The sequence below is a fragment of the Ananas comosus genome, linkage group 24, assembly GCF_001540865.1.
Source record: "Ananas comosus cultivar F153 linkage group 24, ASM154086v1, whole genome shotgun sequence".
Lineage (NCBI taxonomy): Eukaryota > Viridiplantae > Streptophyta > Magnoliopsida > Poales > Bromeliaceae > Ananas > Ananas comosus.
This window is the reverse complement of record NC_033644.1, coordinates 6,446,229-6,460,393: the sequence shown is the minus strand read 5'-3', so window position 1 is coordinate 6,460,393 and position 14,165 is coordinate 6,446,229. Positions and strand designations below refer to the sequence as shown.

The 14,165-nt window shown below is 32.8% G+C and overlaps 1 protein-coding gene across 2 annotated transcripts; it reads right to left on the bottom strand.

Moving 5' to 3' along the window:
• On the bottom strand, positions 788 to 7,275 carry LOC109728799 (ribosomal RNA processing protein 36 homolog). Of its 2 annotated transcripts, XM_020259331.1 has the most exons (10): positions 7,020 to 7,272; positions 6,468 to 6,576; positions 6,224 to 6,381; positions 6,049 to 6,115; positions 4,108 to 4,160; positions 3,265 to 3,319; positions 3,081 to 3,155; positions 1,568 to 1,685; positions 1,373 to 1,419; positions 788 to 1,267 (listed from the first exon to the last, which is right to left on the bottom strand). In XM_020259331.1, exons 2-10 carry the CDS (start codon positions 6,543 to 6,545, stop codon positions 1,160 to 1,162), a joined length of 759 nt encoding a protein of 252 aa, XP_020114920.1. In that variant the 5' UTR covers positions 6,546 to 6,576; positions 7,020 to 7,272; the 3' UTR covers positions 788 to 1,159. The 2 variants fall into 2 exon arrangements, with proteins under 2 accessions (XP_020114920.1, XP_020114921.1); XM_020259332.1 differs by lacking the exon at positions 3,081 to 3,155 and having other exon boundaries at positions 7,020 to 7,275.

The window sequence follows — 14,165 nt, the reverse complement described above, 5'->3', positions numbered from 1 at the left end:
ACCTCTGTCGATGTTGAGTTGGATATAATATAGATCGTGAAGATGAGCTTGCAGCGGAGCTTATGGCCGTAAATGGCGACAATGACGAGAAAATCGAAAAATTTAAGGACGACGGGGAGAGAAAGCGTATCGGACTGGAACAATGGCTGTGGCAAAGGGCAAGAGAGAGGACGACAATATCGAAAAAAGATATAGAGGGTGAAAAAAAAAAAGATAAAAGATAGAAAGAAAAAATAAAGATAAGATATTTATGTGCTATAGCTGTTAAAGAAAAAGTAAAAAACAAGAGAAGAAAAAGAAGAATATAAAATTACACTATTTGAGACGAAAATTACGCTGTTTAAGATGAAAATTGTACTCAAGACAAAAATTGCCTATTTGATACCAAAGTTGCACTGCTTGGGCAAAAATTATACTGTTTAAAAAAAATTCACTAGTTGAGATAAAATTTGAATTCTTTGAGCAATAGTTATATTGTTTCAGATAAAAGTTATACTTTTTCAATAAAATTTAGAGCATTTAAAATCAATTTGAAATCAAATTGCACCACATAAAATAAAAGTTATACCGCTTGAAACTAAGTTGCACTGTTTAAAACTAAATTACACTGTTTGATGTTAATTAATTAAATAAAATATTTTTAATTAAAATTATAATTAATGATATCTCCTCTGTTCTAATATATGGTCCAAATACTATTTATCTTATTCTAGAAACAAATCAATTTTCATCCAAATAAAAAAAATTAACCTCATTCCTACTTATTCCCAAAATTGTACTTATAACAAAAATAAAAAAATTCATGCTTATTCCTGAACCAAACAATAGCTAAAAGAATAAATCTTTTTTTTTCCCCCGCCAAATTAGGTACAGACACAGCATATCTCACCTACATAAAAGGAGAACAGATAAGAGGGAGCATTTGGGCTCTAGCAACTTCGAAAAGTTTGCAAAAGAGCCTTCCAAATAGCTACTAGAGTTCACCTTAAAAAAACAGCAGAATTGCTCTCTCTCTCTCTCTCTCTCAATATACTTCACAGTTTGTTCTTACTTGGCCTTCCTGCAGAGAGAAAGATAACAGCAGAACTAAATATGAAAGCAAGGGGAAGGATAAAAATCCCGGCTGAGACGGAACAAGTAGATATTTTTTTCTTTAACATCACTGTTGTCCGCCGTTACTGGGTCTCTTGTAAGGCACGTAGCGGTGATCTTTGGAAGCATTCTTCTTTCTCCTCTTCTCAATATAAGCGTCGAGCTTTCCTCCTTCCTGTGAATCAAGTAGAGAGATAAACGAAGCAAGCAATAAGGACAAATATTTAATTTTGAGAAATAAAAAAGAATCAAAATCTATGTTCCATGGAATGAAATATACCTTGAGCTCATTATACTTCTTTATTAACTTCCTTTCTCGAATTTCAGCTGCCAAACCAAAATAAAGTCAGATTTTGCAGGTTTGTATGACCAAATGCAGTAGCAAGCAGGTTTGTGTACTTCAATGTGTATGTGTGCGTGTGTGTGTAGAGAGAGAGAGAGAGAGAGAGAGAGAGAGAGAGAGAGAGAGAGTAACATTTCTTCAGGTAATATGGCCGTTTCCCATGCTTTGCTGCCTCTCTTTCCTTCTTTATGTGCTCCGACAAAATTTCAGATTCAACATTCTTCCGAGGAACCGACTTCAGCTGCTTATCCTGAAGAAGATGTCAAATGACAACGTAAAATAACTTCCTAGTGACTTGACATTTCAGTTGCATGGCTAGTCCTTGTCACATAATTTTTTTCCGGCAAGAAATTCAGTACAAATTCACAAAGTTTAGATCAATTAATAAGCAAACATAAAAGCCTTCTCAACATGAAAAATGATCTAGCCAACTCTACATATTTAAGGACATGCTTCTAGGATAAGAGTGAAAGTAACATTGAATCAAGGGGCAATTGCTTATATACCTCTTAAAAGGCTAATATTGAAAATACCCTTTCTACGTTCCAATCTATTTCTAATATACCCCTAGAGTTAAAATCTGTTAATTAACTCTGTTATCTCTGTAAAATTACTATTTTGCCCTTTCAAATATACCCTTCCACTATCATTGACTTTCTTATTTGCCCTTAAAGTCAGGAACACAAAAAGTATTTTGACTTTTGGTCTTTTCCAATATACCCTCTACCGTCACCAACACTTCTTATTTGCCCTTAAGTTAAGGACAAAATTGGCATTTTAATTTTTTTTAATTGTGGTAGATATTTAACTTACGTTTAACCCAAGTTAACTTAACAAAAGATAACTGCGGGGGTATTTTGCAATAACGGTGGAGCATATGAGGGGTATTTTAGAAAGAAAAAAAAAGTAGGGATAAATCGGATATTTTCAAACGTATGAGGGGTATATAAGCATTTATCCCTTGAATTCAAATGGAATACATGTTGAAGTCTGAGGTTTGAAGGTGCTTTAACACTTATATTTTTGGTTTAGTCAATTCAGAAAGACGCATAAACTGAAAGGACACTAATGAATTGGAAAATATAGTACTTCATTACTAATATATTGAAGATGCACTTAGTTGCACAAATTTTTGTAAAATCAAATAAATGGGCGATTTATGATTTATGAAATAAACAGGAAAACAACCCAACACAGATTGAGATGGGATCTGAAAAATAATTTCCTTTCAGATAAGAAGCAATATAGAATATTGAAATAATTGACAAAGAAGTATGAAAGAACAAAGAAAAACTTGAAAATGATATTTATTTGATTTAAACAACACTGATAAACAATCCAAAAAATTAATGTTATATGTTTCAGAAAGGACATGCCTAATTTGTCCGTGAAGATTTTGCACGATGGAGCAATGACTATGGAGTCACTGACAGATGAATTAACCACCTTCTTCCGCAGCTGGATGCTACCTTATGTCAACCGATATAGCATCACAAATCCCTACTATCTAATTTAGTCATTCCTTATCCCAATTCTTTCTTGAAGACCAACAATATCAAGAATTATTATACCATGATGCCATTATGATCCAACCAACAGAACTAAATATTGGAGAAGGTACTACATCTGAGATGTGAAGACTTACAATCCAAGAGATATGATTCTTTAATTCCTCGACAACATTAGGGTCTTTTGACTTCTTAATTAGCTTTTGCAGTTTCTGCAAACATTAGCATCGTTAAGGCAGGGAAAAAAAAAATGTAAAGTCGCCTAATTAAACAAAAGAATTTCCACAACAAACTTTATATCTAATAAAGACAATAAATTACCTGTTTCTCAGCAGGAAGTTCAACCTCAAACAAGAAATCGTATCTTTTTCTGAATCTGAATTCAATCAAGAATCCATGTTAATACACTTTCCAGAAAGAATAAGGTTTTCAAATCAAACACTTAATAGTCATTTTGGCCTAGCTTCTGGCAACAACTTCTCTACTCTACGGAACAAAAGCATCTCAAAATAGGCACTTAAATAATAAAGGTCTAGTAAAAGGTCTAGCGATTTTGCTGCGATTGGATATTGATGAGCCTCGTGGCCCAAAACCTAAAGTTCATTTTTAAGCTTCTATTTCAACTAAACCTTTTGAGAAGACTTCAATGACAAAGTAATTAGCGCTTCTTCAATAGCTCTATTCAAATAGCATCCTACTGTTCCATCGGAGCCAAACAGGCCCTCAACTGCAAATAGGATTAAAATGAACTCTTCAAAAGCAGCAGAAGTCCTACGTATAGAAACATGAATCAGTCAATACACTGCTCTCTGACCTGCAAAAATGCCTATAGTTATGCTGTCTGATGACTAAATAGTTCATATTGGAAGATGTGCCACAATAGGTCATTAAGTGTAAAAAGTAATACGCAAACTGCTTTTGAGTTAGTTGAAAAATCTTCTCCTAAATCCTGTCTTAATCACACGTAATAAGAAGCTTGTTTATAAGACATAATAGCCACATAGAAGCAAAATATTGTGGTCGTTATGAATGGCATCCGTCTAATCATGCTGTTGCTTGAATTATGTCATTACGTACGGTTAAAAAAAAAAACACCACGATAGCCAGCTTCAACAGCATATAAGATATATTAAGCAAGCCCTAATATGCAAATAAGAATTATACCCTTCGTTATCAAGAGTTCCACATAAAGATTCGAATCTTGGATCGCGTACAACCTAGAAGAAAATATGTGGTGTTAGAAAATATCATCAATCCTGCTTTTAAGGATTCATCTACTTAGGTGTGCAAAAAATGTGATATTGGAATTCATTGCCACATCGACAATATTGTTAAGGAACATATAAAATTGCTTGCTCAGATGTAAAGAAATTTGAGTAAAAAAGTTCTAATATGTTCAGGACATGAAAAAAAAATACAATATAACACGGCTAGTTATAGTTCCACTTTGGGGCAGTCAGCCCACTTTGTTCCAGAAAATCACGTATACATGTTAAGTGTTTAAGATTTGTCAAGATATAATTGTGAATTTCTAAGAAGAAATCAATCATATAGAATGAGACATAGATCAATACAACAAGTGCTCAATTTATGGTGCATTAAGTTATTTATTTCTTTCTCACTTTCCAGAAAGTATTGGAGAAAATAATGAACAATACCACACTGGACTCATTAAGTTCCTGTCATATTCTTATTCAAGCATTTAGTATCTACAATTTTGATATTACTTCAAGAGTCTCTTATACTGCATTAACTAATAAGTCAAGCCAACAAGTTGGCCAACCTGATAGACCTATCCCTCAAGCTTGCATCTTACGATGCACATATATCATAAGAAAGTAGTGAAAAATTTTCCATACAGAAGTTTAAAAGAATAGCTGAAAAAGAGAATATTCACAATAGGTTACCAAAAGGCACAGTCATGACAGCAAGGAAGAATAGTTGTTAGGTGCTACCAAACAACATGCTAGCATTACACGTGTCATATCAGCACAATGTTTCCGAGAAACTTGTCCAAGTGTAGAGATAAATGAGTGGGGAAGCTACTCGGCATTCATTGCTGCACTTCTAATTTGAAATAGATGAACAAGGATGGGGTGGAGGATGCCATCAAATAGGTGTGTTTGGAATTATTCTGTCGACTTTCTCCAAGCTGTCATTCATATATGTTCCTTTTGATCTTCAAGCACATTTGAAAAAATTTGCGTGTTCATCCATACTCGTTATTGTAATAGGATGGGCAAATGTGCAACCACACAAGCAATTGAGGAAACTATACTGTCAGACAATGCTCATCAAGACCTGCCAAGTAGCCGAACCATCTAGTGCCAACAACTTCAAGTGCCCACCTTAAAGTGTAAGGGACAACTTGAGTGCCAGGCAATGAAGAGTTAAATTTAATTTGTATTAATTTAAACATTATAATTGATTTCATAATTATTGTGTTGTCTATGAAATTTGAACCTAATGTGGCCAAACCCGAAATACCCTTACGATATGACAATTAATATTACCCAGTTATGTCAAGTTACTGTAATGAAAGTGAGGCAAAAGAGAAGAACTTTCTAGTACTTGAATAAACGCTGCTTCCTGAGCTATTGCCTACTTGCCTGGGCAAGTCCCTCGGCTCCAAGAAGGTATCAAGAGTGCCTAAGCCATTTGACAGCCACATTTTCAACTTTAAGAAATGGAATGCTTGGAAAAAAAAACTCATTTAGCATGTTTAATCAATTCAACAGAATCCAAATTGTTAAGTCAGAAGACTCAGAACATCAATAAAGATATCCATTAACAAATCCACCATTGACGCTGCCAGAAAAATTATGATATCAAATACTGTGATTTTTGACAGTAAGAGAAATATATTAAGAAAATGTCAAACACAATAAGGGAAAACAATGTGGCCCACCAAATTGCACCTCCCAAATTCTTTCCGCTCAATTTCTTTATAAATGGAATATTTTCTTTATCCACTAATCTACTCAAATAATTGATAAATACCTAAAGTACAATTTAACAATGCAAATTGATATGAATAGCAGTGCAAGTCAAAATTCCTTGCAGCAAATTATGAAATTTTGCAAGAAAGCATTGATGGCAGCGTACCTTTTTGGGCACTTGGATGACTTCTCTAAACCTCTTTGTAGGCACCTTGCTGCTCACCTCCATTGGCCTGCTCAAATATCACCAAAAGATTGCTCACATCCGTCAGCACCCATTACTCAAAACACAAACATAAACAACAAAATTATCAAAATAACAATTTGAAAACATTTGGGACCTCTTCTTGTTTGCTCGACTAGTCTTCTGCTTCAGTTTCTGCTTACCGGGGAGGGCAGTGAGGGAGCCATCAGCACGAGCTCTCTGAAGATCCTCAAAGGGGATGTCAGCCAGTTGATTCTCTAACTCCAACTCTTCCTCTGACATCAATGCTGAATCCTAAAGAACAGAAAATTCGATCAGATGAGAATAAGAAAACAAAACCTCCAAGGTCTTTAGCAGAGAGAATGAGTAACGTCGAAGACCTCTTCTTCCGAAGAGGGTTGTTTTTTCTCTTCTTCATCACTTTCATTGGTGATGGTCAGCTTGTTTTTCCTTCCCATTATGGTAGTTCAGATGGCGAGGCTTCTATTTCTGTGATATTAAAGCAGAAAGAATACAGTGAACTCCGCTCCGCGCCAATGTTAGTTTAGAGCAAACTTTTCAAAAACTGAAACAATCAATTTAACCTACAAAAATCACCAGGTTAAGGGTATTAATGATAAACTAGTGCTGTAATTGTGATACTGTAATTTACTCCTCTAAATACTTTGCTACCGACATTACGATCTTTGCACTCTTTATCATCCTACGTCAAAACCAATCTAAATTAAATTGTAGTACCATTATAGTACCATTATCCCATCAAGCAATCTCTAATTCACCTTCATATTACAAGCAGAATTACAATTCGAGACGAAACAGGCACCCATACTTATACACAACACAGGATCCGTATAAATACGGATCATTAGTAGTAGATATCCGAGCAGGAGAGGGAGAGTGAGAGAGAAGAGAGATGGAGGAGGGGGACGCACCTTCTCCGGCGGCGGCGCTAGGGTTCCGGCACGGCGGCGCCCGAGCGGTTGCTGGGGCGGAGCGGTGGAGCGCGAGAGAGAGGTGAGTGGGGGGGAGGAAAAGAAAAAGAAGATGATGAAGAAGCAGAAGAAGAAGAAGAAGAGGAGAGAGATCGAGGGTTTCGTTCGAGGTTTTCGCGATCGGTGGAAGTGGGAGAGGGTCGGGTCGCGCGAGGGTTAGGGTTAGGGTTAGGGTTAGAGCTAGGGTTAAGAGTTTGAGTTGCGTTGGATCAAATCGAATCAGGCGGAGCTAAGACAACTGTTAAAAGCCGGACGAGTCGCAACCCACTGTCATGCCGCTGATCTGACTGGAGAAGACTAGAGATGTCAATGGATACGGATATCAAAATTTTATCCGAATTCGAACTCGAACCCGAACCCGAACCCGAGTGAAGAGAATTTATCCGATGCTAACGGATATGGTTTCGGATACGGAAATCAAAAATAAAAATCCAACGGATATGAATTCGGATATTGATTTTCACTATACCCGATTCGAACCCGAATTTATTTTATATTATATATATATATATATATATATATATATAAATTTGATGTTATATTTAAATTTGTATTTAAAAATTTAGACTTAATGTAATATATTTGGAAATATTGAAAAAAGAAATAATTGCTTCGAAATTGAATTTTTGGATTCGGATTTGGATTCGGGTTCAGGTTTTTAAAAATCCGCCTTAAATCCGACCCGTTGACATCTCTAGAGATGATGATGAGAATCATGGATCCGATGGGTGTAGGAGACCAAAGGCGGGTTTGGTTGCCCATTTTGTGCCCAGGAGTTGAATCGCAATGGACGATTTCATTTGTAAATGGTTGGTATGCAAAAGTCTCATACTAATTTCAATTCTTGGAGGTAGGAGTAGAACTAGGCTGGGTTCAATCGGATCAAACTATGCCCAAGTTCGGCCGAAAGAAAATTTTAGACTTTGGATCAGGCTTCTACCCAAATTTTTAAAAGAATTAAGGCCGGCCTAGGCCCAAAGCCCAGGCCTTGATCGTAGCATTAACAACATTCGTTCTTATTTATTCTTGCTAAACACAAGTATCGTACAATTGTGCTTGTTTAGCAGCTAAGATTTTATCCTGATTAAGTTTTCTACCGACCGTCCCTAGAGCAAGTGAAAAAGAGCTTGATGGTTGGTATAAATTTATTTTTAAATAAAATAAACGAAGCGAGTTTTACTGTTTCTAAATAGAGAACTCCAAACAAACATCCATCTAAGAGCAGAAAACTTTCTATGAACAAAACACGCGCGCACGCACGCACAAAACTTCAATAAAAGAGTGTCGGCCCATGCCGGGAATAGCATGGCCTGGTTGGGTCCTGCACATTGGGCCAGTATGCCAGCTTGTACCTTTTTTTTTTTTTTTTTTTTTTTTTTTTTTTTTTTTTTTTTTTTTTTTTTGCCCTTTTCATTAGCACTTATCTATGAAATAAGTTATTGTATATATTTATTATATAAAATTACTGTTAAAAATTTTAAAAATAAAAATAAAATTTTTAAAATAAAAAATATAAAAAATGTGTCAGGTAAATTTTTGTCCCAGGTTTAGAGGCCGTCCCAGGCCATTATTGTTTAGAAAAAAATAGCTTGGCATGGCAGAAATCCAATTCTGAGCATGGCCCATGCAAGAAACAGCATGGCTCTGGCTCATATTACATATTTACATCCTATGATGTACTCTTTGAGGAAGGAAATAGTAATGTGTAGATTTATATTAAAATTTGACATTAGAAAATATCTAAATCCACCAAACTGTTTTTAGGCTTCAAGAGTGATCCTAAGGTAATATTTATTTGATTAGGAAATTTCTATGCTCCGCATAGTTAAAAAATAGGAAAGCTTCAAATACCACCCTAGTAGTTTTTCACACTTTTCCACTTTAGTATTCAGTGGTTTAAAGTGTATCAATTTAGTGCTATGTGGTTTTATTTTTACTTTTTTACTATCGATACCACTAATTTTTTTGTTAATCAGTGACAAAGTTAAAACTTAAAGGTACTAAAGTGAATATTCGATAAACCTAGGTGGGGTATCTGAAGTTTTTTATATATAATTTAATAAAATATATATAATTTAATGCAATATTAACGGAGAAGTTGACGAAAAGATAAAAATGAAACCACATGACACTAACTTGATACACTTTAAATCACAAAGTACTAAAGTGATAAAGTACGAAACCACATGTATAATATTTAAAGTTTACCCTTAAAAAATTATGTATTAGAAAATTTTTAGTTCTAAAGGTCATCCCATTGTATTTCATAAGAGCCTAATCACAGAAATAACACACTTCTGCTATAACCGTAAAATTACTATCCTCGTAGAAATAATTTTCAAAAGGCATATATTCTTCGTCCAATTTCTCTTGCAACTTCAAGTGAGGGCATTTAAAACCTCATTATAGTTTAGAGGAATAACATACTGAAGTATCTATTTGGTTTAGCTTTTGGAACAAACTCTTCATTTCAATAAAAACCAATTTAAAAAATTAAAAGAAGTAAAAAAAAAAAGAAAAAAGAAAAAAAGAAAAATGGAGAGTGTTATTTATGAGCCCTAGATTTTAGGTGTTTGAAATTTGAAGAATATTATACCAATTTGTAAAACTTGAGAAATCAAAGGAGATACCTATTTGTTTCCCCCCTCAAGTGTGTTGATAGTTGTGCATTATCCAAAATGTCAAAAGGTTGGAGCATGTGCTTGTAAGTCAACCAACCAATTAATTGTAGCAAACAAGTAACATACGTAGGATTCTTAGCTCAATTTAAGTCTATTATTATACTTGAATTTAACTATTGACACCCTAGCAATTATTAATAGGTGAAGAAAGTTTAGGGGAACCCCCAACTATAAGCTATTTTGAAACAGGCCCCGTATTTTCTTTTGTGAGAACTTCAAAAACTAAAGTGAATATGGTTTCGCACTTACTCACTTTAATACCCTATGGTTTTATTTTTTTCTTTTCGTTATCTCTTTCATTAATTTTTTTCGTTAAATCAGTGATAAAGTTAAAAACTATATGGAAATTTGGTAAACCATAGAATACTAAAGTAAATATTCGATAAATCATAGGTGGAGTATTTGAAGTTTTTTCTATATGATTTAACGAAAAGTTAACAGAAATACTGGCAGAAAAAAAAATGAAATCACATGGTACAAAAATAATACACTTTAATTAAATCATAGAATACTAAATTGAAAAAGCGCGAAACCACAATATAGTGGTATTTGAAGTTTACCCTTTTTTTTTTCCATTGAGGTTCCCCTCAACTTCTAATTTTTTGTAAGTTTAGTCCAAAAAAATATTGGGACTTCCATTAAATGCATTTGTGATTTTATAGATAATAACTGATAAAGTCATTAAATTTCATAATTTTTTTTAACTATAACACAAAATTTTAAAAAAAAGAAGCCGCCAATTAAAAAAATAAAGTTGACGGGGCTATTTGTTAATGACCTATAGTTGAGGTGGTCTCCACACAATTTTTACCTTAGTGATACACTTGGATATGCTTGCAAATTATACACAACCAACTCCTTGAGTTAGCGTAATTAAGGGGCATTTAAATCGTGTTATCTAAAATTTTTAGATATTGAGAGATTAAGATAAATTTTATTCATAGTAATGAGATTATTATTAGTTGCATAATTCGTTCATTTGTTTCGCATAGTTATTATATCATTAAAGATTATTAGATATTTGGTTTAACTGTAATAAATTCTAATAATGTACACAATAATATAAACCATTATTAAAAATTACTATTATACTAACAAATTTTATTTACTTACATATTCACCATTTGAATTAAAAAATGAATTCCAAATGTAAATTTCACTCAAAAATTTCAATTCAAAAATCTGAATTTGAGTTTAAAATCAGTTTTTAAATTTTAAATTCAAACTCTATATCATAATTTAAAATTTAAATTTAGATTTGAATTTAAAATTTGTGAACTTAATTTTGAAATTGATTCATAATTTGAATTTGAATTTAATGTGTAGATCAGAAATTGGAATTTGATTTTGAAAATTTCATTTAAATTTGAAATTGAATTCATAATATAGATTTGAATTTAAAATTTGAACTCAAATTTTGAATTTAAATTTTAAATTTGAATTTAAATTTCAAATTTGAATATTAAATTTGATTTCAGATTTCAGATTTCAAATTTTAATTTTAAATTTGATTTTAAATCTAATTTGAATTTAAAATTTGTATTCAAATTCACAATTTAACTTTAAAATTTGAAATTATAATATGAAGTTGAATTTAAAATTCAAATTTAAAATCTAAATTTAAATTGGGAATTAAATTCTAAATATAGATTTGAATTCATAATTAAATTTGAAATCTAAATTTCAACCTGAAATTTGAGTACAAAATTTGAATTTAAATTTAAATACATTTCAAAATCAAAATTTAAATTCGATTTGGAATCCGAAATCAAATTTTAAATTTGAATTTGAATCCAAAATCAAAATTTAAATTTAAATTAAAAATGAAGTTCAAAATTTGAATTTAAATTTAAAAATTGAATTTAAAGAGTGAATTTAAATCTAAATTTTTATTCAAATTGAAACCATGAATAGTTTGACAATTCTAAAAAACTACTGATCAGGTTATGGGCACTGGGGAATAGGCGATACTGGTCCCCCTCCATGTTAATAGGATTCTTCTTTTGGGGAGGAATTCTATTTGTTTTGAAATAAAAAATTTCCGACCAAATTAGTATTCAAAAACTATATATCCAAGCACTATAATCTTGAAGTAATTCAGTGCAGGTACCGTGAACCGAACGCATCCTATTAAGAAAAAGGAATGAAAATGAGAAAAAAAGAAAAAAAATGTTAAAAGCACGTATAACTATGAGTTTACCTACCGAACCTTTTTCTTTTTGGGATACTTCAAAACTTTATAAAGATATTATTTATTTCTGGATGACCAAATAGCCCTATTGATTTTAAAAGTTTTTTTTTAAAAAAAGAATATCTCCATTTCTCCTATAGGTTACTAAATTTCAGAATACTTTTGAATAGTTTCTGATCGAGGGTAAATAAGAAAAATGCTTCCTTTTTATTTTCCATATCTAAGATATCTTGTGAGACATTTCATTAATTATGTGAAACTTCATATACTTAAAAGAGAATCCCATATCTTAATCTGCGTCTTCTCTATCTGATTGTTCCTTTACGCTACTTAATGCTACCATTATCTTCGTTTACAAACGAACAAATTACGTTTGGTTCACATGATGCTTAATTTTCTTTTTTGTTTCCTTTTCCTTCCCAAGTTATNATATATATAGGGGGAGAGAGAGAGAGAGAGAGATAGAGAGTCCAACTACAATGCTATCAACAGCACCAAGTGCTACCAAGTTTTCCGCCAGTCCCCTTTAACCATTTTTACCCTTTAGATCACATTATTCAATCAATCACCCACTAAACCCTAGGGGGCCCACATCATCCTAACCGCATATCTCTTAATCCAATGGCTAAAAATCTATAAGCACCAATAACTTGGTATTTTTAAAAGTATAGGAGATCAATTTATATATATATATATATATATATATATATATATATATATGAGGTTTGCTAGAATACTATCGATAGTAAACGGCTCGATTTACTACCGATTTGTTTTCGATGATAGACTTTCCAAATTGATGATCTGTACCGTTAAATATGATCTAAACTACTTAAACTATTTGGAAATTAAATTTCACTCATTTTCGATATTGTTCTCTTGTCCATCAAGTGAACAGAAAAATAAATGGCTGGAAATGAATATCCTTCAAAAAGTGATGATACAATTTTTATATTTGAGATTTAGAGTCTAGATCTTATTTTAAATAGTTAAAAAAAAAATTTTAATAAAAATTTAGTTGATTTGAACTCTTCTATACCGTTAAACGAGCAAACCCACCATATCGGCCATTAAATTATAGATTTTGTGTACTTTTGATCGTTCAGTTAGTGATGCCAAAAAAATCATGAAATTTGATTTCTAGATAATTTAAATGGTCTAGATCATGTTCAACGGTACCGATCGTCGATTTGGAAGCTCTATCATCAAAAACAAATCGGTAGTAAATCGAGCAGTTTACTATCGATAGTAGTCCAGTCAAACTCATATATATATATATATATATATATATATATATAGAGAGAGAGAGAGAGAGAGAGAGAGAGTGAGGCTACTATGCTATCGGAAGTACAGAGCCTTCCGTGCTTTCAGCTCGTTTTCGATGATGCGACTTTCGAATTGTCGATCGGCTCCGTTAAACTTGATCTAGAGTATTTGAAGTACCTAGAAAATAAATTTTATGATTTTACGATATCATTTGCCTAGTGAACGAAGGGGCTCAAAATCAACGGCTGAAAATAAAAATCTTACAAAATGTAATAATACGACATTAAAATTTAAAATCAAATATATTGATCTTGTTTTATATAGTATAAAGAATTTTCTATCAAAATTTCACGTGATTTGGATATTTCTACACCGTTAAACTTGCAAACGGCTCACTACGGCCATTGAAATTTGTTGATTTTGAGCCCATTCGATCACTAGGCAAATGATATCGAAAAATAATAAAATTTATTTTCTAGGTACTCCAAATACTCTAGATCAAGTTTAACGGAGCGATGACGATTCGAAAGTGAAATGTCAATGACGAGTGGAAGCAACGGAGGCTCCGTGCTTCGAGTAGATAGGTAGCTCCTCTATAATAATATATATATATATTATATATATATATGCTATTGAATTCGCACGGGAGCACTTGGCTGCTACCAGTTTTGGCGCATTAGACCATTTCACCAGTTAGATTTATACTATTCAACAACCACCCAATCACCTAGGGGCCCACTCATCCTGAACCAACATCTTTAATCTTAATGGCCAAAACTTAGTAGCACCATGGACTTGGTGCTATTAATGCGCATAGTAACCTAGTTCTTATATATATATAGAGGCTTCCAGGCGTGCCTAGCTACGGTAGACGGGAGAGCTTTGTGTATCAAGCTTGTTTTCGGATGATGCGGCTTCCAAATCGACGTCAGCTCCGTTAGACTTGAT

What these genes read in the sequence shown, in the direction of transcription:
- LOC109728799 (XM_020259331.1), bottom strand. Translation starts at nt 6,545, where the DNA reads ATGGGAAGGAAAAACAAGCTGACCATCACCAATGAAAGTGATGAAGAA. An exon ending in TCATCCAAGTGCCCAAAAAG is followed by an intron (nt 4,161 to 6,048) that starts GTACGCTGCCAT and finishes ATTTTCTTCTAG; the next exon opens with GTTGTACGCGATCCAAGATT. An exon ending in GGAACTCTTGATAACGAAGG is followed by an intron (nt 3,320 to 4,107) that starts GTATAATTCTTA and finishes GATTGAATTCAG; the next exon opens with ATTCAGAAAAAGATACGATT.